This window comes from Erinaceus europaeus, chromosome 11 (genome assembly GCF_950295315.1).
Source record: "Erinaceus europaeus chromosome 11, mEriEur2.1, whole genome shotgun sequence".
NCBI classification, from domain to species: domain Eukaryota; kingdom Metazoa; phylum Chordata; class Mammalia; order Eulipotyphla; family Erinaceidae; genus Erinaceus; species Erinaceus europaeus.
In genome coordinates, this window is record NC_080172.1 from 60,342,364 (window position 1) to 60,364,302 (window position 21,939).

A 21,939-nucleotide genomic window follows, 5' to 3' on the forward strand; every position below is an offset into this window, starting at 1 on the left:
AAAATTACTTGCTCTGGAATATAGATGCTAGGGATTGAATCTGGGATCTCTAGGGTCTCAAGCACATACATCTGGTTCTCTAATGTTGAACTATCTCCTTGGCTAATAACCTGATGTAGCTTAATGCAACGATAGTGCCCATTCCCACGTGACTGAGGGTGGGTCATCTCTGACACTGGGCAAGCAGGCAATGACTTTTCTGAAGTCTTCCTCATATTTATCATTCTACTAATACTCAAGATAATGTATATCACACATGATTAATTAAAAAATCATTGGTTTGTATTTGCAGAGTTTTTTTTTTTAATGTGCTCAAGTGGGTTTTGTGTGTACAGATATAAAAATTGTGTAAGTCAGGCCTGGCTGGTGGCACACCAGATAGAGTGCATACATTACTATGAATGAGGACCTGGATTCAAATCCCTGCTTCCCATCTGCAGGGGTGACACTTTTATAAGTGGTGAAGTAGAGCTGCAGGTGTCTCCATTTCTATTTCTCTCTCTTTTTAAATTATCTTTATTTATTTATTGGATAGAAACAGTCAGAAATCAAGAGGGAAGGGGGAGATAGAGAGAGAGAAAGAGAGACAGAGACAACTGCAGCATGGCTTCACCACTCATGAAGCCTTCTCCTTCAGCTGGGGTGGACTGGGGGCTCAAACCCAGGTCTTTGCACACTGTAGCAGGTACACTCAACCAGGTGCATCGCCACCTGGCCCCTCTCCATTTCTCTATCTCCCCCTTATCTCTCAATGTGTCTCTATAAAAGAAAAAAAGAAAAAAAAGGAAAAGGAAAGAAGGGAGGGAGCAAGAAGGAAGAGAGGAAGAAAGGAAGGCAGGAAGGAAAAGAGGGAGGGGGGAGGGAGGGAGGGAGGAAATAATTGCCATCAGGAGTGGTGGCTTTGCTGTGCAGGCACCAAATGCTAGCAATACTCTTGGTGGCAACAACAACAAAGTAAATATCTTGGTTGGTTAATTCAGAGTTATATATGATCAATAATCAATGCAATATTTTTCAAATAAATTTCATCATCTATTTCCTGTTCCTGCAACAGGTATGATTGTGTGTTATCAGCATTTTAATAACATTAACTGAGTTAATGAGGAGCAAGTTCCTACATTTCTTTTGGTCAAATAACCAAGTTCATTTTAAATAGACTTGTCTAAAAATACATTAATAATTGAAACTGAATGACCAAGCCACTCACATTTTTCCCTCCTGACATTTTCCCCTCTCTCCTTACTTGGACGCAAAGATGCTTTTAAAAATATGTATTTTTATGTGAGAGAGAGAAAGAGAGACAGACAGACAAAGGGAAAGAAACATACTATAGCACTAGCCACCTCTGGCATATGGTGGTGCCAGGGACTGAGGACCTTAGAGGCCTCAGACACGTAGTTTGGTATACTACCACTGCACTATCTCCCCAGTGCTTAAGACCTCTTTTTCACTTGGCAATTTACTGAAAAACCTTGTTTCAGCTCTATAGTTTAGAGTCTATGATTTTAGTTTTCAGTAATCTACCAGTTTAAGGCATTCTCTTAACTATAAAATGATGTAACCAGTTGCTTTGTTCAGTTCACCATTTCCCATTCAACTTATCACTAAGATTTTCTTGAAGACAACTGAAGAAAAGTCATTCTCTAAAAAGGTATTAAAAGATACACAAGCATAAAAATGTTTATTATAAAGTCTTATGAAATAATCACATTAAAAAAAAAGGCAATTTGGGATTTCAGTTTATTTTCCAAGTTTTACAGTATAAAAATTGTAACAAAACTGTAAAATGTTTTACAGTTCAATAGGAAGGGAACCCCAAAGTGAACAAAGTAACTTGAACACTGGGTATAATATGTCCCTCACAGATGGCCATTGTCATTGGTGTTACAATGAGGTTCCAAAGCACACATCCTATGAATGTATGTAAATGTGCTTGTGCAGATAGTTGCTGGTAAATAAGTCCTTCCTCTGTATTGCTAATTGTCCAACATAACACCAGTCAGTTTATGTAGGGAATCACCCTCAGACAGACAGACACACACACACACATACACACACACACATATACACACACACACACACACACACACACACACACTGAGTAGAGACTGGTCAATAAAACTACTACTCCTGGTTATAATATATACCAAATATGACAAGAGAAAACACAAAAGACCTCTACATCTTTGCATAAATGCTTATGGTCCCAGAAGATAGAATTGGATGGTCATGTCACTGAACTTTCTATGTTGATGCTGAAGTCTAAGATCCAGTTCCTTCAACACAGAAGCAATGCTCAAATAACAGCCTCTTGAATAAGAATTGGCCCAGTGGCCTTTCCTAATATCTTTGCTAAGGAAGTGGTCATTGGCAAGGCTATACCCAAGTGAGCTGGTATGGTCCTGACCTGATCCTAGCAGTAAGTCCTCTTCCTCCTCTTTGACCTCATTCAAGCTGGATTCTTCCTCCTCTTCCTCTGCCCCAATCAATAGTCAACAGTCATACACAATTGCCTGGAAGTCAAATTTGGTTAGTCCTGTGATATCAGGATCCCAGAGGACTTTGTTAAAAGTTTATGTGAACTCATTATATATATAAACACCAATGGTTAGATTTTATGTTCCTCAAAATAAAAATTAAAAAATATCCTGTGGATATTCCATTATTTCCACAACAGAGGGGCCACTGGCAAATATACAATTGCAGCCTCAAAACTGGCCCCCAGAATGGAGGTGATTGATGTGAAACTCTATATTCACTGCAGAGAGTGGAACTAGATTCATCACCTGTGGATCACATGTTGTTACTGATTCTCTGAGCAGCAGCTCTGGAGCTCAGGGGTGAAGCTTTCTGAGGCTGATGGCTTTTGAGGAGCTTACAACCTCCTAAGTGATGACTTCCTCAGAAGGAAAGCTCATGCCCACAAGGGAAAGCTCAGCTAAATCTAAGTGAATACAGACAACTGTACATTCAAATACTTCTTATCCAAGTACTTCAGTGCCTAAGGAAGGGCCAAAAACACCCTTATCATAAACACCCTTATCATGGGGGCTTGTCCTCTCTGTACTCAGAGTTTAAGAACATTTTTATTCCACTAAGACAAGGACAAAACACTGATGTTTTCAAGTTGAGAGACATATAAATTGTAGTCTCTTAGCACCATTATCAGGACTAACCCTTCACTGAGCTGTTTTGGAGTAAGAAATCTGTTTTAATGGGGGGGGAGGGGAAGGAACACTCTTAAATCACCCATGAAAAAAAAGACTATTTTTCTGGGCAAAATAATTAGGTAGAAATAAGATAGGGTGTCAGATACCCATTCCTGCAAATCCTACAAATCCTGCAACCTAATTCAATAATTGTCTGTTTCTCATCTGAACTTTGCAGATGTGTCCTGATCCCAAACAAGCAGCTCAGGAAGCAGGCAGGACAACTCCTGCATACCTTCCTGCACCCCAGGGCCATGGTGCCTACCTGCCCAAGTCAGCAAGGTGGGGACTGAGTACGGGAATGACCAAGGCCATGGGAGACTGCACAAGCACCATCTTTATCTCACAGCAGGTGCAACACTAGCAGGGCAAGTTTACCTATGGGAGAGAGAGCCTCAGATTCTCTCTACTGGAAAGTGCTAAACACCTGCCAGCACAGTGAGCCCACACCTCCAGTGCAAACGCAAAGTGAAAGGAAAACAGCAATTCTACTTCCAACAAATCCCTCCAAGTGCAGTGCAAGATTAATGCCCCAAGGTTGGTCCCCCACAACATTCTGATCAAACCTTTAGGTACAACGAGATGGGATTAGAATCAAACACTGGGTTTGAAAGTCTGTAATCAGCCATGAGACTTGAGCATGTTCTCCTCTGACCATGCCTTTTCTTACTTGTAAAAGTGAGCCAGCTCTAAAGAATTCACATTGTAGAACTTATGTAGCCTTCTCTCCCTTCTTTGACATAAATGTTTGGTAGAAAAAAAAGTGACCTGGGGGTCCACTCAGTTATGTGCACATAGCACTTACACAAGGACCTGGGTTTAAGCCACCCTCTCCTGCAGCAAGGTAAAGCAGATCTACAATTGGCTATTTTTCTCTTTCCCTCTCAAGTTCTCCCAAGCCCCTCTCATTCTTCTCTGTCTTACAGAAGAAAAAAAGAAGAGAAAGAAAGAAAAGAAAGGAGAGGGGAAGGGAGGGGCGGGGAAGGAAAAGGAGGAGAGGGAAGGAGAGGAGGGGGGAAAAAAGGCCATTGAGAGCCATGGATTCTTAGTGCCCACTCTAAGAATCCACACTGAGCCCCAGTAATAACCCTGGAAACAAAAAAAATGACCTGGGTGAGAAGATAGCCTAATGCTTCTATAAATAGATTCATTCCTGAGGCTCTCAGGTCCCAGGTTCAGTTCCCTGGACCACCATAAAACAGAGCTAAGCAGTGCTCTGATAAAAAAACAAAAACAAACAAAATCTAACATGAAATCGTAACTGAGAATTTACTTAGTTACAAAAGCTGAATGTGCTATTTCTAAAGCTCTGTACTAGCTCTTTTCACTACAGTAGTGAAGGCCATTCAAGAACTGTACTATGGGCTTAAGAACCAATCATATTTTATTTGTAATAGAACATGACCACAAGGTTACTTAGTAGTAAATTCACAGTAATGATTTATTTTTTTATAACAAGATCCATAAAGTACAAAAGCTACCCAGAAATACTTACATCAATTTACAATTGCAGGGTCAGGCTGCTGTAGGGCTATTTTAATATTAACATATTCTGTGCTACTTTCTGTAATTAATGCATATTCATGTATCTCAAATTTTAAGTTGTATTGAGAAGTTCAGAGTAAGGCTTATAGGGTGGAGGAGTAACTGTCATAGAGTTTGACTTTTCTTGTTTTCTGGTATCAGGAAAATGTCAATGGACTTGTCTGCAGGACAGTAGCCCCTCCAAAAAACATTTGTGCTAAAGCCATTTACTCTCAGGGAGAAGTCCTTGTAAATGAGGGGAAGGGATAAAGGAGGGGAGGGAGATGTTAGAGTAATCCCACAAGTGGACATCATCAGGAAATCCTCTAAACATAGAGCATGCATCCAAGGAGACACATACACCATCACACAGTTGTCCATATAATCATGCACCAGCTATCTGCTGAGATGCACGCCCACCTGCTACAAACAACACAGCTGTTTAGCCACCTGACTTATCAAATTTTGTTAATATACACTCAGCAAAAATGTTTACCTATGTGGAAACACACACCCACAAACAAGTCTGTGTCCCTGTCTAGGGACTCTTGTCTAGCAAGACCTAAAGAGAGAAGAAACCCAGAACCTGATTTTGCTTGGTTTGCTAAGTGCCTGGAATGCTTACTCTTGCAGGGGCTGAGGGAGGGAGACAGGGTAATCCATTTCTATCACCTCAGTAGACTCATCACGGCATTGGAGCAGCATCTAAACACACACATTCAAAAGTGAAAAGGAGATGCAAGAATGAGAGAACTGGGGTGGGGGGGTCGGGCGGTAGTGCAGCAAGTTAAGCGCACGAGGCACAAAGTGCAAGGACCATCATAAGGATCCCTGTCCGAGCCCCCGGCTCCCCACCTGCAGGGGGGTCACTTCACAAGTGGTGAAGCAAGTCTGCAGGTGTCTTTCTCTTCCGTTTCCCCATCTCTCTCCATTTCTCTCTATCCTATCCAACAATGACATCAATGACAACAACAGTAATAACCACAACAACGATAAAAAAAAAAAAAGGGAAAAAGTAGACTCCAGGAGCAGTGGATTCATTGTGCAGGCACCGAGCCCCAGCAATAACCCTGGAGACAAAAAGAAAAAAGAATGCAGAGAACTGGACTACCACTATGAAGTGAGGGGAAAGTGAGCCTCTCATTATAATTCCAGATCTGTAAAGCCACAAATGATCCACCGAAGAGCTTTAAGCTCTGCAATAACACACACACACACACACACACACACACACACACACACACACACACACACACACAATCAGTCTCTGTCATACAAAATTTGTGCTATTCATAAATTTGAAAAGGATATAAAGAGGGGGAGAGGATGACTGCTGATTAGGAAAACCAAAATAAAACAAACAGTAACAAAAACACATACACCCACACAACTGGTCAAGCATTTTTCTCCAGGACTTATTTTGTGAATTTAGCAAAAAGTACTGTTTTGACTTCACTGCTCATGTGAAGAGTAGATAAATGTCAAAACCCCTTCCAATTCCATGAACGTAGGCCTCAAGTTCATGGACAATGAAAATTGTTATTATCCTTAAGAGTACATGCTTAGGGACAAAAGTTGTCTTCTAGCTAAAACATCAGCAGGGAAGAAAGCATACTCAGACACGCAGTCCTCATTTTGTTCTCCTCTGTCAACAGTCAACATTCACATTTTAATAACATAGGCTGAAAGTTATAGAAAGTCTAGAACACTTCAGGCAAATGAACGTCGGTCTCCTCTATTGTGAACTTACTATGTAGTGTACTCTCTGTGGAGCACAGTTTATCCCATTTTAAAAAGCGTAGTCTATTGGTTCCAAGAACTCAAATAAAAATGCATTGTGCTGAATTGTGACACAGATTTCTGAAGCTTAAAGTCCTTACTGCCATTTACATTGTCCCCACTGCAGCAGTAACTCGAGCTATTAAGAGTTTGGCAAGATCAGAAGAGAAAACACAAGTAGAACCTGAACTGGAGTTGGCATATTGCACCCAAGTAAAAGACTCAGGGGTGGGTGGGGGGCAGAGTACAGGTCCAAAAAGGATGACAGAGGACCTAGTGGGGGTTGTATTGTTATGTGGAAAACTGAGAAATGTTATGCATGTACAAACTATTGTATTTACTATCGAATGTAAAACATTAATTCCCCCAATAAAGGAATTAAAAAAAAAAAGCTTGAAAGTGCCAAGGCTTTCAACAAAAATCTTGTATTTTATTTTGTTATTCTTTTAAAAGACAGTATAAAGTTAGTATAAAAAATCAGATTTAAATTTAAAACAGAAACAGTAACTTCAGAAAGTCTGACATTCTCCAATGCAAAGAATGGGAGAGGGAGAGAAAAAGGCAGAGTAAAAATAAATGCCTCACTTTAAGTCTTTCTGCGCTCTGCTGGGAATGCACACGCCAAAGCAATGAATCCCACTTAACCCTCTCTGAGCTGGTATTATAAGATTAGGCTGGAAGCACAGTATCTAGGCGTACCCGTGCATCCTGTCATCTTGCATTGTACACATGTACACTGTGGCACTTCCAGCAATTGCGGTTCCTCAGCAGCAGCTTCTGATACATTTATAAAGTCTCTGATTTGATAAACATTCTGCAGCCAAAAGTCACACACATTCACCACCTCTTGCCCCATCTTCCAAAATCTATTTCCTGAGAAAAACACCATTATAAGGAGTGTTCAGTTAGAAGAGACTTACAGGCAAAAGCCAAAAACAAAAACTAAAGCACCATGGTTACACAGTACGTGTTTTTCATAAACAGAACCTATAGTTAAATAGCACATCTCAGGCTCCAGGCTACGCTCCTGCCCCCTGACTGTTTTTTTTTTCCTCTATTCTCTTCCAACACATCTTCTTTTTAAGGGGGGAGATTCAAGAATGCTGTTTACATTTCATAAACATGTGTATGAAAAATATCCAAAATCAATTCAAATTTTTAAAAATGATGAACAAATGCTGCACCACTTGTGGCATGCTGATAGCAAACTAAGTAAAGGTACAAGTATGTGTCATGCATACTTAACACACACACACACACACACACACACACACACATACACACACACGCAGCATTTTGACAGTGTCATACTTTATTAAAGCAATGGGAGGGGTGCAGTTGCCCTAAATGACTAGGAAAAGCAAGAGTGAATATTTCCCAGGTCTGTTGCAGCTAAAGGAAGGCAAATAGAGGCACAGGCAGCCCACTGCTCCATAAGAAGCAGCCCTGAAGCAGGATTACCCCTGGACATCCACAGCCAGATGCCAGGCTGCAGGGAAGCCCACTGCCACCCAGGCTAGGAGTAGCCCCATGAAACCAGCAGTGCTGAAGCAACAGCTCATCAATGAGTCTCTGGATAGTAAGATTGGCTCACCACACCTCCTTTTCCAAACTCTGTAATTCATCTGTTTCCCTGCTTCTCATTTTGCCAATAACTGTAAGTCATGTCAACCCCAGGGCGAAACAAGCCCCTTCTCTGCTAGTAAGTGGCAGAGGTGACGAGTTGCACAGTGATGGTGGTCAGAAACCCCCAGGGACGGAATAGTAGTTGTCATTGCTCTGGGCTTTGTTTGGTCTCCCTTACAGGACAAGAAGCTTGCAGGAAGCTCTGGGAAGACTTCTCCCCTGAGAAATAAGGTGGCTCCTTGCTAAGCCTGCCAACCTTGGGGTCACAGTGGCAGCCTTCCACTCATGAGTGCCAGTACAGGTGAAGCCACTCTAGCTGGTCTATCCTCCCAGTGATCCATTTGGAGGGTGCCCTATTTCCCTCTAGAAATGATCTGTGAGTTGCCTAGGCGGTACTGAGCTCCAGGCACACATTGCAAGCCAACTAGGCTTCCCTGGCCAGACTGCCAGCCAGCTAGCAGGTGTGGTGTGTGGTAAGCAGGCCAGGATGCAGTGGGCCCTTGTGGGCAGCCACAGGGAGAGAAGGCCACCTGCTTCATGCTGGTAGAGAAGCAAGTGAGAAAGAAGTCAGGCGGGTGTGTTTTCTCTTTGGGAAAACAAAAATAATCAAAGCAGTAAGAGCTGTAAACGGATAGTGCATATCTTCTGGGGTGATCTTTCTCTGAAGAACCTAAGGCAACCAAGAATCAAAGATGAAGGCAGGCATTTCCTGGAGGGCCTGTGGCATTGGACATTGACATACACAGACACACATGTGCACTTGTCAGGCCTGGTATCCTGAAACAGAGAGATGTGTCCCCTACAATTCTAGAGTGGGTAAACCAGAGGTTACAGGAGGACATAAGACTGGATGAATGGCAGGGGAAGAGTTGTCGTAAGGCGAGGCTCCCAAGTACCATCAGCTCTGCTTTGGTCTACAGCTGTCACAGCAAGGGCAGGGAATGGTTTCTTGAGAAGTCCCATCCACAAAAATCTGGTGTCATCAGTCACTTCTTTTCCAGGGCAGATGTCCCCTGCTTCCTTCCAAATAAAGTGCAGATGGTCTAAGGATACTGGTCTAGAATCTACCAGTGTCAGTCAGCAATGAAAAATAAAAAAAAAAATAAAAAAGATGTCCCTCTGGTATATATATATAGATAGATAGATAGATAGATAGATCTATATATTCTTTCTTTCTTTTTATAAAGCCATTTTCAAACCGACGTCTCTGATTGTAAGCGAAGGACGAATTTGTGGGACTTGGGGTCTATAAACTCTTCAGAGAGTACGATGAATGGGATTTTCTTCACAGTGACGACAAGGCTGAAGTCCAAGCATTTCAGGACAAAAATGATCCCATCCCGCAGTCCATTTGTCACTGACTCCTCACTCACAAGTCTCCACTGTGTGGAGAGCCAGCGCTCCTTGTCATACTGCAGGGTGGGGCCTGCGCTGAGGTAACGTTCCAGGAAGGCCTGAAAGCAGAGAGAAAAGGGAGGGCTTTAAGGAGAAAAACCATTTAAGGGGCAGAGATGCTGGGGGGGAGTGGGCTTTCTCATATCTGTGGAAAAATGTTTTCCCGGGAAACCAAGACTTGACACCAAGTCCACTTATCATATAAAATGCCCACTAGACCTTCACAACTGAGTTGTACTTGGGGAGGGAAGTGTCTGGAACTTCTTTATTCTGCCCTGCCAATTTTCAGCAGGGTAAAGACAGTGGTGAGAGCACTGAGGTGAGGAAGACGGGGCATCAGTGCTGGTTGGGATCTATCTTGGCCCAGAAGCCATCACCAGAAACACAAGCCCAGGCCCCATTGTACATACTGGCTGAACTGCGTGGATCTGCTTCCCCTACAATGAAAGCAACTCAAGGCAAGAGCTGAGCACAGACAAATACTCGGGAAGCACAAGATGAATAAACAAAAAGACAGAATGTACACAATATATGCTATACTGTGGTTATGTAAATTTGGCCCAGTCATCAACCGCTATTTAAGTGGTAATGATAGTAATATCTCTCAGCTTTTAAAAACAATTAAGTTGTCTACTTTGCATCTTCTTGGATAAAACTTGAGGACATCATGTTGAGCAAGAAAAGCCAAAAAGAGAAGGATGAATACCAAATAATCTCACTTATCAGCGGGACTTAAAAAATAGAGATGGGAGGAGTCAGGCAGTAGCGCAGCGGGTTAAGCGCACGTGGCACAAAGTGCAAGGACCAGCTGAAGGATCCCGGTTCGAGTCGCTGGCTCCCCACCTGCAGGGGAGTTGCTTCACAGGTGGTGAAGCAGGTCTGCAGGTGTCTGTCTTTCTCTCCCCCTCTCTGTCTTCCCCTCCTCTCTCCATTTCTCTCTGTCCTATCCAGCAACGATGACATCAATAACAACAACAATAATAATCACAACAATAAAACAAGAAGGGCAACAAGAAGTAATAAATAAATATTAAAAAAATAGAGAACACAAAATGACTGGACATGATGCACTGCACCAAAGCAAAGGACTCTGGGGAGGAAGGGTGAGCGAGGAGAGGAAGGAAAATCTGGGGGCCAGGTACATGATGAAATTGCATGCATGTGTCCATGAATGTATTGTCAAGAATTAATCCCCTCAATTAAAAGGTTTAAAAAAATAACTCACAGGTGGGTGAAGGTGGGACAGTTAATGCTATCTAACCTTTTGCAAATAATGTCAATGGTGGCTATCTTATATTGGATTGAGGGTTCAGACAGTTAAGTCCAAAGGATGACCAGGCCCCAGATCTCCCTTCCTCTCAGTAGAGCCCAGCTCCTTAGAGTGTGACTACCCTCCCACACCCCACCCCCATCCCTTTCACACGTGCTAGTCCCCCTGCTAAATGCCATACTTCCTTTAGGCCCTTCAAGTCTTGCAGAACCACTCCCTGAACCTCTCAATAATTACCATGCTTAAATTTGAATATTTAGTGTGTCTGGCCTACATACTAGGGGCTTAGTAGGTATGTGTGATAAGTTCATAAATACATTGTTTGAGCTGTGAGAAGACTGAAATAACAGCGATGCAAGTAGAAACTACTGAGGCATATTCCTCAGTCGAGTCCTAGACACAGGTCCTAGGCAGTTTCTAAGTCCTATCCTCCTCTCCCTCCACATGTCACTGCAACTATCAGGTACACTTTTCTCATCAATGAGCAGAAACTCTACAGCAGACATCAGAACCATGAATCTAACACAAATATATTTCTAATAAAAACAGCACTTGTGACTCTTAAGAAAAAACTATGAGAAAAATGAAATTAACATAATCTATAGAATAATGATATGGCTTAACATATTAAAAGATGCACACATTAATACTTAGAAAACATGAATTAAAATTAGAACTGTATTTTTCTCTTCTTTGATGGGCCATGATAAAAGAGACCAGTCCCCTCAAACTGTCAAGTGTGTATGGGGAAGCAATGTTTCATATCTTAGAGGCAAAAGTATAAAGACACTTAAAATCACTTAGCAGAATCTGTACTTTTGATCTAATTGGTCCTCTATGAGGAATTTATCCTTTAAAAATACAGGTACAAATTCACAAAGACATTGTCAAAGAGATATTTGCTGCAATACTGTTTAGATCAGGGGCTGGCAACTTTTCTGTAAATGTAAATATTACTGGCCTCGCAAGCCACAGTCTGTCATAACTACTCAACTCCACCAGTATAGACAGAACACAGTGCAGTCATAGACAATATGTAAATAAAAGGGCGTGGCTGCCTTCCCAGAAAAATCTGATTAATGAGACCTGCCAACATTAGTTTAGATCTTAATCCAATTAAACATTAACACATTAGGGTAAAAAGTAAAATGAGATGAAGCTACTAAAGGGACTATTGGACTTAGAGCTATATGGTAGAGAGCTGGAAACAATGACATGGAAAAAAGCCAAGAAATAGTTTTAAGTGAAAAAAATGCAACTTCCCAAACCACACATTCATATAACCTCTATTTACATACCTCTCTATTACCATCTCTTGTTTGTTTTTTCAATCTCTGCTTACACACACATACACACAGGCTTACAAAGTTTTATTTAATGTTTGGATTTCTGTACAATGAACATTATTCTTAATTCAGAAAAACTATCCACTTTTTGAATTGAATGTAATCAGAAAACATTTAAAATCTTAAAAAGGAAAACAACTGCTTCTGTGGACGTGGTATAACCTATCAATTTGCACATGCAGACGTTTGTACTCATGTGCAACTATGGTTCCCATTCCTTTTTGTTTCAGTTTTATTATAACAAAGGTTCTTCTGTGTTTCAGCATGTGATATAAAATATCTTATGAGCCACTGTTCAATTTTTAAGTTATTTCCAGTTTGGAATAACTACAAATTATTTCACAAAAATTACCTGCAGGGCTGGGCAGTGGCACACCTGGTTGGGTGCACATGTTACCATTCATAAGGACCCACGTTCAAGCCCCCATTCCCACCTGCAGGAGGGGAGCATCACTAGTGTTGAGGCAGTGCTACAGGTGTCTCTCTTAGCTACAACTCATGTGGTCTCCAACTAAAAGTCCCTCCTCAATTTGAATTGAAAGCCCTGCAAATGGCAGACTCAGTAAACAATTACATTGGGATTAGAGAGCTCACTTGGACAGTGCACCTTCTTTAGAATGTACACAACACAGGTTCAAACCCAGCCTCCACTGCACTGGGGTAAGCTTCCCTATTGTGGCAATTCCCCCTCTCTCCCTCTGTTTCTCTCTATCTGAAAATGTGAAAATGTGGGTTCAGAACATAGAGGTCCCAGAGATGACAGAAAAAAAAAAAAGATCTACCAAAGTCAAGTAAGAATCACTTGTTCTTTTTTCTTTTTCTTTTTTTAAGAATAACTGTTTCTTACTATGTTTTAGAGTAGCCTTTGGTTTTAGTACTCCAGGCAATTTCCTAAGGAGAGATATCCCAAGGTGGGTAAAAAGCGTACCTTTGGAGTCATACTGTTGGTGATGCAGAAGGCCAGATGCTGCAGGATGCTCTCCATGCTGTGGTAGTGCTGCTGCCGCGTGGTGCGCAGGTACTTCTGCAGGGCCCGGGCCATGGAGGGGAAGATGGCCTGGGCAGCCTCCCTGGAGTCCATAACCTCCCCTGGGGCTTTCTGCTGCTCTTCTGCCTGGAGACGCTGAATGTGGATGAAGGCTTCTTCCACTGCAACCACCAGCCTGGGAGGCAATGAGACACAGTCACCAGGTCAGTGCCTACTACAGGGCTAGAAGACAGGAACCAGGAAGAACTTAGGAGACTCCCATCCACCTCCTGTGTCCCAGACTGCCACCAGCTCACCAAGACTTATATCCTGAGCTGTCATTTTAAACAGTTGAGAGGAAAGGGAAGGAGGCAAAAGGCAGACATTACATATGGAATGGAGCCAGTGAGACAGATGAAGAGAGTCTATGGGCTGGGGGTAGACTTGTATTTTCAACTCCCTCACTAATGAGCTTGGGCTACTCACTCTAATCCTTTTTATCTCCAGGATGAAGGGCAAGATGAAGAGAGTTCTAAAGTCCCTTAAACCTTATTCTGCACACACAGAGAGGTAGTAGATGGCCGAGAAGCTATCTTCCAAAGAAACTCTACCCCTCAATCCAGTTGCTCACCCCAATAGCCCCTGGGAGAAGGTGGAGGTCCAACACATGTTCTAGAAATTCCTTTTTATAAATAAATAATTAAAAAAGATAAACAAAAAATAAAAATATATAATGCTAAAAAAAAAAAAGAAATGTCCACTTTTGTTCATCAAATCTAATTACCATGATCAGATCAAGAAACCAGAAATGGGCTGGAGGTATAGCAGAGGACAGGGGACCTTCAATGGGTGGGCCAACAGCTAACAGCTTCATTATGCACTGAGAATTCGTAAGAAATGCAGAGGCCAGGTGTTGGCACAGCCTGTTAAACACATACTATACTATGCATAAGGATCTGGACTTGAGACTCCACTCCTGTAGGGAGGATGCTTCATGAGTAGTGAAGCAGGTCTGTAGGTATCTCTTCTTCTCCTCCTTTCTATCTCTCCCTCCCCTCTCAGTTTCTCTATGTTCTACCAAATAAAATAGAATGAAAAAGGTGGGGGGGGGCAGTGGATTTGTGGTCCTGGCACTGAGCCCCAGCAATAACCCTGGTGCCAAAAAAATAAAAGGTGGTGGGTGAGTGGTGGCACACTTTTGGCTGAGTGCATATGTTACAATATGCAAAGATCTGGACTCAAGACCCTGGTCCCCACCTACACGGGGAAAACTCTGTGAGTAGTGAAGTGGGCTGCAGGTGTCTCTCTGTCTCTCTTCCTCTCTCTCTCCCCCTCCCCACCGATTTCTGGCTGTCTCTATCCAACAAATAATGGTAACAATTAAAAAAGAAAGAAAGAAAGAAATGTCAATGGGTGGGGCCCAGAATCTGACATCTGTACTTTAACAGGCCCTCTTGATGATGCTCATACAGGCTAAAGTTTGAGAAAATCACAGCAGGATACACTCAGGAGTAGCCCCAGCAGGTTATGTTTACAAATGAAGATTTCATCCTGAGGGAGTAAACATCATCAACAGCAACAACAACTAATAACCTGCTACCCTTCAGAGGAGGCTGGTGTCAGGACCCACTCACCTTGCTCTCCGCTTCTTCACCCGTCGCTCATGCTCAGCCTCCTCATAATACAGCTCGTTGTGGCTGGAGTCCCTGCGTCGTGCGGCAGCTGCAATCATTGCCTGGGACTGACCCATGGCGTTGTTACTGGGCCCTTCAGGAAAAAAATGATGAAGAGAAAACAATCTTAAGGTCACGGGGTTAGAACAGAGCAGAAAACAAGTACTGTGGCCAGTCAATACCAACCAGCTCTAGCCCTCATGAGGAGGGACAGTGGCTCTGCTCTGCATTTAGTCCACTCACTAGCAGGAAGGCTGTCTCCCCACACCCCAATCTGACGGGTGGAGAAGAAAAAAAAAACTCAGAAGGAGATAAAGAATGCTTTACAATTAAAACCATTGGCCAAAACTAACAGAGAGAGCATGCTGAAGATTTCACTTACCATCTGTAACATCAAGTTTCAGTTTGGCCATAAGGGCAGCTGGAACATCACATTTCAGCAACAAGACAATGGGAGGGAATGAGAGGAATAGCAAGGAAAAGGACAGAGAAAAAAAGAAAGTCAAGAGGCATGGAGACACAGATCATACACAGGAAAGCAAGCCAAGCTGAAAAGTGGAGGCAGCAACAATAGCACTTACAGAAAATACCAATGCACAAGGACTTGTAAAGTGGCCTTGTTCTTAATGCAGACTCAGAATCCCAAGGACTGCCAGTCTGGCCAAAGATCACCTTAACGGCTCAGAAAGTACAGGCAAATCTCATGTTTTCTTACGTATTACCAATTAGGTTAATGACTTGGCTTTGCTAGTAGGGGTTTTTGCTAAGCTTCAGATCACAGGGGGAAGCTATCAGTCCTATCGGATTCAGGAGAGAGTGCATACATTTCAGATAGTCCCCCAAAGGGGAAAAATCGCACCATTAGAATCTGACACTCTATAAATCACTTGACTTTCTAACAACATAATCCCCCTCTAGGGTTTGCAAAGCTCTTGTCCTGACCCAGAGTGCCCAGACACTGTGTCCAGTTTCTTGCACAGAACCATCTGATAACTTAAAAAAAAAAAAACTCCAGTGCCCCAACCTGGCCTCTGGCTTCCTGCCACCACTTGTTGTAGATCCTAGCCAGGACTGAAAAATGATTCTCACCAGAGGCCTAAACAATGAGGAGTCATAGTCCTAGCAGGTTTGGAGCACTAATCCTTTGGATAACTTATTCAAATTCTGAAGAACAACCCTTTTCTTTATAGTATTTAGTTTAAGATGTTCCCAGCAGGGTGCAGGAAATAAATCACTATTATTTTCAATCAAAACCCTACAAAATGGAGGAATCTCCTATGTAAGTAAACTGGAAATCAAACTTTCCCTTAAAATATTTGCCTACAATAAATAAATAAAATAAAAAAGAGAGGAAGAAAAGGAAATATGAATGTACCATAGAGCTTCAGCTACACAGTTGCCCCTGGCAGTCACTACATCAAGATACCTACCGTCAACATTGTAGACTTTCAGTCCCGCCATGTGCTTAGCTGCCCTGAATTTGGAGGCTGTGAGTAGGTTGGGGTTATAGATGCTAAAATCTTTATAGTAATTTTCCAGAACCACCAATGCTGCCCGCTGGATGCTGAGAAAAGAAGACAAAATAAATGCATTTTTTTTCAAAATGAAGTAAAATATCAGCACACTGAGCATTACACCCCACAATACCTATCACAATGCCTCACATTCTGTTTCCACAAAGTCATCTAATTATATTTTATATTTTCTTTAGTTTGAATACTCTTGCTTTCTTCCTCCCATTCATCAATTCTTTTATCATTCCCCTTACTGGAACCATCAATGGGCTAAACTTCACACACACACACACACACACACACACACACTTTTATTGGCACCAGACTTACTGCTGGGGCTTGGTGCCTGCATGATGAATCCACTACTCTTGGTGAGCATTTTTTCCTTATTTTTCCTCTTACAATTTGACAGAGACCAAGAGAAACTGAAATGGAAGTAAGACAGGCAGAAGACACCTACAGTACTAATTCACCACTCATGAGACTTCTCCTCTGCAGGTGGGGACTGAGGGCTTGAACCTGGGTCCTTGCACAAGGTAATATGTATGTTCTACTTGGTGTGCTACCACCCAGGCCCTCCCCTAAATTTATCTGCATCTTCTTTATATTATCCTTCAGTTCCTATACTAAGCAGACACATTTATAAGGAGCATTTACAATAACCTGGGCATTAGGGAAAAGGTTTTGATTCCTAGATGAGACTGCCTTCCACAGCTCTGTGTGTACTGAGGGGCCTTCATTTTACAGCAAGGATATGTAGTCCCTCATCTCTCAAGCTGGACAGTTTATCCACTCTGCCCCCAGCATCCTTTGGTCACTGACTCCCAAACAATAGAGGAGTCTATAAGTTAACCTGAAAGTAGGGTCATGATAAAGCCTTCCACATTCAGTTGGTGCAACTTGTGTCCACATGGGGTAGGCTGGGGAAAATCTGGAAAGACCAGCTTATATAACATAAGTACAAGGTTCCTTGGAGCAAGTCCACATATTGAAAGCACTAGTCATTCAGTTACTCATTTGCTCACTCACCACTCTCATATTTAAGTCCTGCAACGGCCAGTTCCTGAGGATGCACACAAAAACTGAAAGGGCATCTCCTCAGCCAGTTGTGCAAGGGGCACACGGTCTGTAACAATGAACTGGAGTACAGAGGAACTGATTAGGCAAAGAGGAGTTTGTAACTACCCGGGACTCAGGCTGACATGAAGGCAGCCTCCTCATGGAAGCAGATGGTCCTTGAGCTGAAGTCTCCATCATGAATCTCTGTACAGAAGTCCTCTCTGTCCATACAGAAAGCTTGCCCACTGGGTCCAGTTTAGGAGAGCCCAGCTCCTTTTCACTCCTGCCTGTGTCAGTGGTATTCCCCAAGGGGGACAAGCACTTCTCCTTCCACTCCACCTATAGCTTACCCCCAGCGCTCCTTGATGACATAAACAAAAACACCTTCTTCTGCCCCTATACTGCCTCCTCTACCACCACTCCAGTCCTTTTCCAGAGACTCTGGGTTTGGGGGAGCCATAGAAACAAAGTCACACAGAGGTGTCACTTATTCCACACCACACTCCTGTGACAGCATGGAAATATCCTTGCACTCCTAGACTTCAGCAGAAAAAAAAAAAAAATATATATATATATATATATATATATATATTTTCCCCTGATTAAAAATTGAAAGGCAATTCATCAGCTATTCCCAGGCCTACCTTCAAAGCAAGCCCTGTTGTGGTTATGGGATTTGCATTTTCTGTCCAGCCAAGCCACAAGGAGGGGTCCAAGGAATCACACCAACTCATCCGGGGTTTGGAGGCTGGCTAGGGTCTGGCAATCTTATATCCGAAGGGTCTCTGCTAGTGTCCCACTCTGGAAGTGCTTCCCACACAGGGTACATACCCCAGATCCTGCACCCTCCAGCCATGCTCCAAATCACCAGCAAATAGCTCACATCATGCCACTGGGGGTGGGGTGAAGTTACAGGACCAGAGCTCTAATATTATTTGTATGAGACTTAAGGTCTTCCAAAGCTTTGCTGAGAAAAATCAAACAAGTTATCTCCTCTTCCAGCACTGTCATCTCAATAGAGGCATCAGAATGTTTCAAAACCATAGAACGGATCAGCCCCTCAGACAGCCAAGCAAACACGGCTGCTGAAGGCACTCCCAGGAAAGGCATATACACCTCTGAATGGCACACATGCCTGCACAGAAACTCTGCTGTGCCTCAGGCTTCAGTGTCCCAGGTTCAATCCCCCAAAGAATCATAAGCCAGAAATGAGCAGTGCTCTGGTTAAAAACAGAACAACAACAAAAAAAACTAGTATAGTCATGGGCTTTTTGGAATATAACTAAAATAGGCCTACTAATTATCTACAAAAAAACGGCAACCTCCCAACTCATTATCTGAACCATTCCAGCCTTTAGCTTCATGATTAGTCAACAATTTGTTTGGCTTTATATGTTGACTCTTTTTTCAGCCACCAGGATCCAGATGCTAACATGATGCCAACCGGACTTTCCTAGGCAGATGACCCCACCAATGTGTCCTGGAGCTCCAATTCCCCAGAGCCCCACCCCACTAGGGAAAGAGAGAGGCAGACTGGGAGTATGGGCTGGCCTGTCAATGCCCATATTCAGTGGGGAAGCTATTACAGAAGCCAGACCTTCCACCTTCTGCATCTCATAATGACCCTGGGTCCATACTCCCAGAGGGATAAAGAATAGGAAAGCAATAAGGGGAGGGGATATGGAAATCTGGTGGTGGGAATTGTTTGGAGTTGTACCCCTCTTAGCCTATGGCTTTTGTCAGTGTTTCCTTTTTATAAAAAAAATAATTAAAAAAAAAAAAACAGAACACCAAACAAACCATGCCATGTGCCATTTCACATATCTAACAAAAAGACAGCAGGAGATAGACCACATAACTGAATGTTACACATAACTGAAGTGCCTAACAAAAAGGAAGAAGTCAAGTCTGGATCATCCAAATCCATTATTATCTTAAGAAAGTAAACAATAATGTATGAAGTGAGTTCCATCAGTGACTCAGGATGAAGATTAAATATATTACTTACCATGTGTATAACACAGTGAAGACTGCAGACCTATTAGGAAGAGGCTTAGCCCCAAGTTCCATGTTGTCACAGTCTTGAGTACTCAAGGCTGGCATTTTAATTTTTCTTTTTTTTCTTTTTTTTGCATTTTTGTTTGCTTGTTTTGTTTTTGGTTATTGATAGGGTTTCAGTGATCCAACCCACTTTTTTTTTTCCTTCAGATAGAGGGAATAATGGAAAGAGAGAAAGATATTATAGCACTTAAGCTTCTCCCTCCAGTGTGGTGGATGCTGGACTTGAACCTGGATTGTGTAAATGGCAAAGCAGGTGAAAAATCCACATGAGCTGTCTCCCTAGCTCTGGTGGTCCTCCTCCTCCTCCTCCTCTTCCTCTACTTAATATTTATTCATTTATTTTAAAATAAAAGTCATTCCTAGTTGCTGTCAACTGGCCTTTCCCAGACAATTATCTCTATGTTCTCATACATTCTCTGCTTACATATAAATGGAGAAAACAGGCTTTGATAGATTCAAGGAAGGTATTCTTTTTTATATATAATTTGTTGGGGGAATTAATGCTTTACATACATTTAGTGACACATAGACACAACCCCACCTCCCCAGTATAGCTAAGTATCTGGAAGGCACTTGCTTCAAGAGAGGCATTCTACTCTTGTTAAGTGCTGTCTTCCACAACATGTAAGTCTAATGTCAGTTTCTACCCCAAAGTCTAAAGTCATATCCTTTCTGTTCTGGCTTTTCATCACGTGCTGGCATAGCTGAGTTTGCTAGATAGCTAATTTTAGGCTAAAAGTAACATGCTACTAACCTACCAGCTGACTTCCCAGTGGAAGGAAGAACAACTCAGAACCTACTGTGGGGACATCTGGCAGGGGCCTGGCATCAACCTACAATGCGGAGCCTCCTCCTCCTCCTCAGGCAATATCAGGTTTAGCACCTTCTTGGCATCTGCTACATAGGGCATCACACAAGCCCAATGTGGGTTCGATTATTTTTACAACTCTGGCCCCTCCACTGGTCTGTCCTGAACTCCCAGCAGCAATGATCACAGGTGACTTGTGACATTGTCCCAGGAGCCCAGCACACTAGTGTCACTCTTCAGCTTGTCTGTGAAAGGCCCTCATGCACAAGGGATGCCTCACTTGACTTCCCCAGAGGCACGTAATAGTGGCCCAAATTGTTCACTGAGGAAGTCCTGGAATCCCCAAACGTATAGGTCAATCCCAGGCATATATTTTATAAGGCCTCAGAGATGAAGTAAAAGAAACCCTTTAACTAGTCAAATCTTTTTTTTTTATTTTAAAGATTTTATTTATTAATGAGAAAAATAGGAGGGAAGAACCAGGCATCGCACTAGTGCATGTGCTGCCAGGGATTGAACTCTTGACCTCATGCTTGAGAAACTACGACTTTACCCACTGTGTCACCTCCTGAACCATACTTGTTGAGTCTTCAGACTAGGTGGAGGTGGAGAACAAGAAAAACCAAGCTGGTGAGAACATTGCCGCCTCTCTTATCACTCTCCTACACAGTGAAAAAGGAAGTAACTTGACTGCACTTTCCTTCCACAGAAACCCTGTAACACAGACTGGTGGAGTCTAACGTGCAAATTATAGGCATGGCTCCACCAAACACCCACAGCAAGGAGCACTCTTCCGAGATAAGAAACTCTGAGCTCCAGGAATCCTGCATTCCAATACACTCTCCCACGCCCCTATCTAGCTAAATAATCCTTTCACAGACCATATGCAATGATAGAAAACAGCATCTGAGATTCACTTAAGAACTACACACAAAAACACAAATTCGGGAATCCCAGATATGCATAGAAAAGACAGCAGGGTCAGGATCAGGTAATTCAGATGCTGCTGAAAAATAGGACAGTGGCTTCCTCCTCCTGTTCTGCCTGAGCTAACCTTGGGCTCCTGGACAGGACAGGGTAGCAATGGATCAGCATAAATACTCCAGGGAACTCAACAGGCACATTTGAATGTGAAAGCTGCCTCTGGTCATGTTGCTTTCCTGGGTAATTTCCTTTTCAGGACAAAGAGTGGGGGCTGTGAAATGCTGTGGTCTTTTGTGTCTAATGAGCCACAAGAACACTGCTAGTGTGTCATTGATGATGGTTATGCCAGTGCCATGGCAACGGAGTAGAGGGGTTCACCCCAGGGCTGCATTTCTCCAACAGACTTGGAGTAAAGCACTTCCGAACACATTTAGTCCCTAGGAATTGGAGAGAGGTAATGTGCAAAGAATCATTATGAAAAACAAAATCAAATGAATGTCCAACATCTCTCCCCACTCCTGCCTCCCCCATGGTCTGCGCACTTCTGGGATATAGACACACATCAAAGGTGCAGGCTCTGGCCCTAGACAGTATGACCTTGGGCTCTTTCATTTTCCCCTTGACCTTGCATAAAATAACGTATTTTCTCAAACTTAAGATTTTTCATCTGCAGGATAAAAACATAGACAATAGGGCCAGTAAGACAGTTCACCTGCTCTGCCATGCTTGTGACCCAGGTTCAAGTCCACCCACTACTATAAGACACTGTGAAGCTTTCCCTCTA

General features: G+C 42.7%; 1 protein-coding gene across 1 annotated transcript in view; it reads right to left on the reverse strand.

Moving 5' to 3' along the window:
* Nucleotides 1–1,721: 1,721 nt before the first annotated feature.
* Nucleotides 1,722–21,939, reverse strand: part of VANGL1 (VANGL planar cell polarity protein 1) — a 61,753-nt gene continuing 41,535 nt past the window's right edge. The window contains exons 5-8 of the mRNA XM_007525512.2: nucleotides 16,220–16,353; nucleotides 14,751–14,883; nucleotides 13,078–13,312; nucleotides 1,722–9,592 (exon numbers count right to left, since the gene is read on the reverse strand). Of these exons, the coding sequence (XP_007525574.1) occupies nucleotides 9,332–9,592; nucleotides 13,078–13,312; nucleotides 14,751–14,883; nucleotides 16,220–16,353 (763 nt within the window). The 3' untranslated portion in view covers nucleotides 1,722–9,331. The remainder of the gene's footprint in view (nucleotides 9,593–13,077; nucleotides 13,313–14,750; nucleotides 14,884–16,219; nucleotides 16,354–21,939) is intronic.